The sequence below is a fragment of the Octopus bimaculoides genome, chromosome 28 (genome assembly GCF_001194135.2).
Source record: "Octopus bimaculoides isolate UCB-OBI-ISO-001 chromosome 28, ASM119413v2, whole genome shotgun sequence".
NCBI classification, from domain to species: domain Eukaryota; kingdom Metazoa; phylum Mollusca; class Cephalopoda; order Octopoda; family Octopodidae; genus Octopus; species Octopus bimaculoides.
In genome coordinates, this window is record NC_069008.1 from 14,784,126 (window position 1) to 14,786,439 (window position 2,314).

A 2,314-nucleotide genomic window follows, 5' to 3' on the forward strand; every position below is an offset into this window, starting at 1 on the left:
CAAAGCTTTGGTCGGCCCGAGGCTATAGTAGAAGACACTTGCCCAAGATGCCACGCAGTGGGACTGAACCCGGAACCATGTGGTTGGTAAGCAAGCTCCTGCGCCTGAATAAATTATTTTACTGATTCAACTACATTTGTTTTATATTAATAAATTGTTTTGTTCTTACCCTTATTTTAATATCCTTTTTCTATTATAAAGCAAATACTTGTATAAGCACTTGTGTACATATTTTGTAAGTCTATAATTAGGGCTCTGGCCCGCGACCTTGGCGAGAAAACTTAATCCAGCCCGCATATAGAAAAAGGTTGCCCATGCCTGCTCTACGTTTTCGTATTATTATTATTATTATTATTATTATTATTATTATTATTATCATCATCATCATCATTATTATTATTATCATCATCATCATCATCATCATCATCATTATTATTATTATTATTATTATTATTATTATTATTATTATTATTATTATTATTATTATTATTATTATTTCAGGTAGTAAATGGATTAAAACCTATGCCGTATCAGTTGGAGCAAATTCGATAATCTATAATTCCTTCCTCAAAATAGGAAGTCCTTCCATTTGGAATGTGGACAAATGCAATGGTATCTACTGTCCTAATTTCTTTCGACACCCATTACTTGATATCTGGAACCATCTTCCAATTGAACAGGTATATATAAACACACACAAATATGCTGCATATATTCTTGAAGAGTACAGCAGTAAATTAGCTTATCGATGTATTTATATTAAATGTGAAAGATAAATGGCTATTTTAATCAAATACTACCTGCATGGCGTGTAAGTGGTCTTTATTGATCCGGCCAGCTATGAGCAACAACTGTGGTTGTTTGTTCATTGTTCCCTTATATATCTGGGTGAAATATCTTCTCTAAGCAAGTGGCTGGTTGTGAGTATACACCATTGACAGGACGCCTAACGGGATAGAAATGCATGTATTCGTTTCACACGTCGCTGTTGGAACGATTTTCGCCTCCCTCCGATACATATTGTGCTTTTAAACACAGCACGTCAATAAGTGATATTACCTCTGTACAAATACTACAGTAAATTTGCATATGACGATGTTTTACATCATATCACATACACGCAACACACACACACACACACACACACACACACACACACACACACACACACACACACACACACACACACACACACACACACACACACACACACACACACACACACACACACACTCACACAGGCGGCGAGCTGGCAGAAACGTTAGCACGCCGGGCGAAATGCTTAGCGGTATTTCGTCTGCCGCTACGTTCTGAGTTCAAATTCCGCCGAGGTCGACTTTGCCTTTCATCCTTTCGGGGTCGATTAAATAAGGACCAGTTACGCACTGGGGTCGATATAATCGACTTAATCCGTTTGTCTGTCCTTGTTTGTCCCCTCTGTGTGTAGTCCTTGTGGGTAGTAAAGAAACAACGCACATACACATATATATAAATATATTTGGGCTTTTCTTCAGGTAAAACTTGTGCTATACAAAAACCAAGCAGATATTGTAACGATGGTGTTTGATGGCCGTAATACAACCCTTCAAAGCTGGTTCTCACTCAACAATCTGAAAAGTTCTCCATGGACTGATCTGATACCAGAGAAAAACCGTCATTTCTCAGTGGCTGGAAATGGGTATGTTCTTACAATAACATTATATTGCGTAATTACCTGCATATTCTGAGGTCGAATACCGCGTCGTTTTTCATTTCCTCGGGTTCAAAAACCATGAACCAGTGAAATACCGTATCGATGTTATTAACTATATGCCTTTTCTCCAAATTTCCTGACATTCTACCTTCATTAGAAATCAATATTTTTACCTTATCTTTGATAAATCTATCTTAAACTGTTTGGGTATATTTATGTCATGTCTAGAAATTATTCAAAGTTCATAGGGGAATCAGTAACTACTGTCTGTCTATGTGTGTATTCATTGATCCAAGTTCCTCTGCTTTCCTTTCTTTTTAAGAGTTAGACTAATACATATATTGATATCAAACTTTGGTACAAGGCCAGCAATTTCGGGAAAAGAGATGCATCGATCACATTGGGCTCAGTCTTTAACTGCTACTTATTTTATCGACCCGAAAAGGATGAAATGCAAGGTCGACCTCGGCGAAATTTGAACTCAGAACACAAGAATGGACGAAAAGCGGCTAAGCATTTTGCCCAGCGTGCTAACGATTCTGCCAGCTCACAGCCTTTATTAATTCATTTCTTTAAAAATATATATTTTTCAGAGCGCAATTGCTTAACAATTATGTGTAT

General features: G+C 37.2%; 2 protein-coding genes across 2 annotated transcripts in view; both read left to right on the plus strand.

Moving 5' to 3' along the window:
* Positions 1–2,314, plus strand: part of LOC106878991 (histone deacetylase 2) — a 219,318-nt gene that overhangs the window by 55,797 nt on the left and 161,207 nt on the right. The window lies entirely within an intron of this gene.
* LOC128251094 (uncharacterized) overlaps positions 1–2,314 on the plus strand; it is a 5,901-nt gene that overhangs the window by 541 nt on the left and 3,046 nt on the right. Inside the window, exons 2-3 of the mRNA XM_052977470.1 lie at positions 502–680; positions 1,515–1,678. Coding sequence (XP_052833430.1) covers positions 502–680; positions 1,515–1,678 — 343 coding nt within the window. The remainder of the gene's footprint in view (positions 1–501; positions 681–1,514; positions 1,679–2,314) is intronic.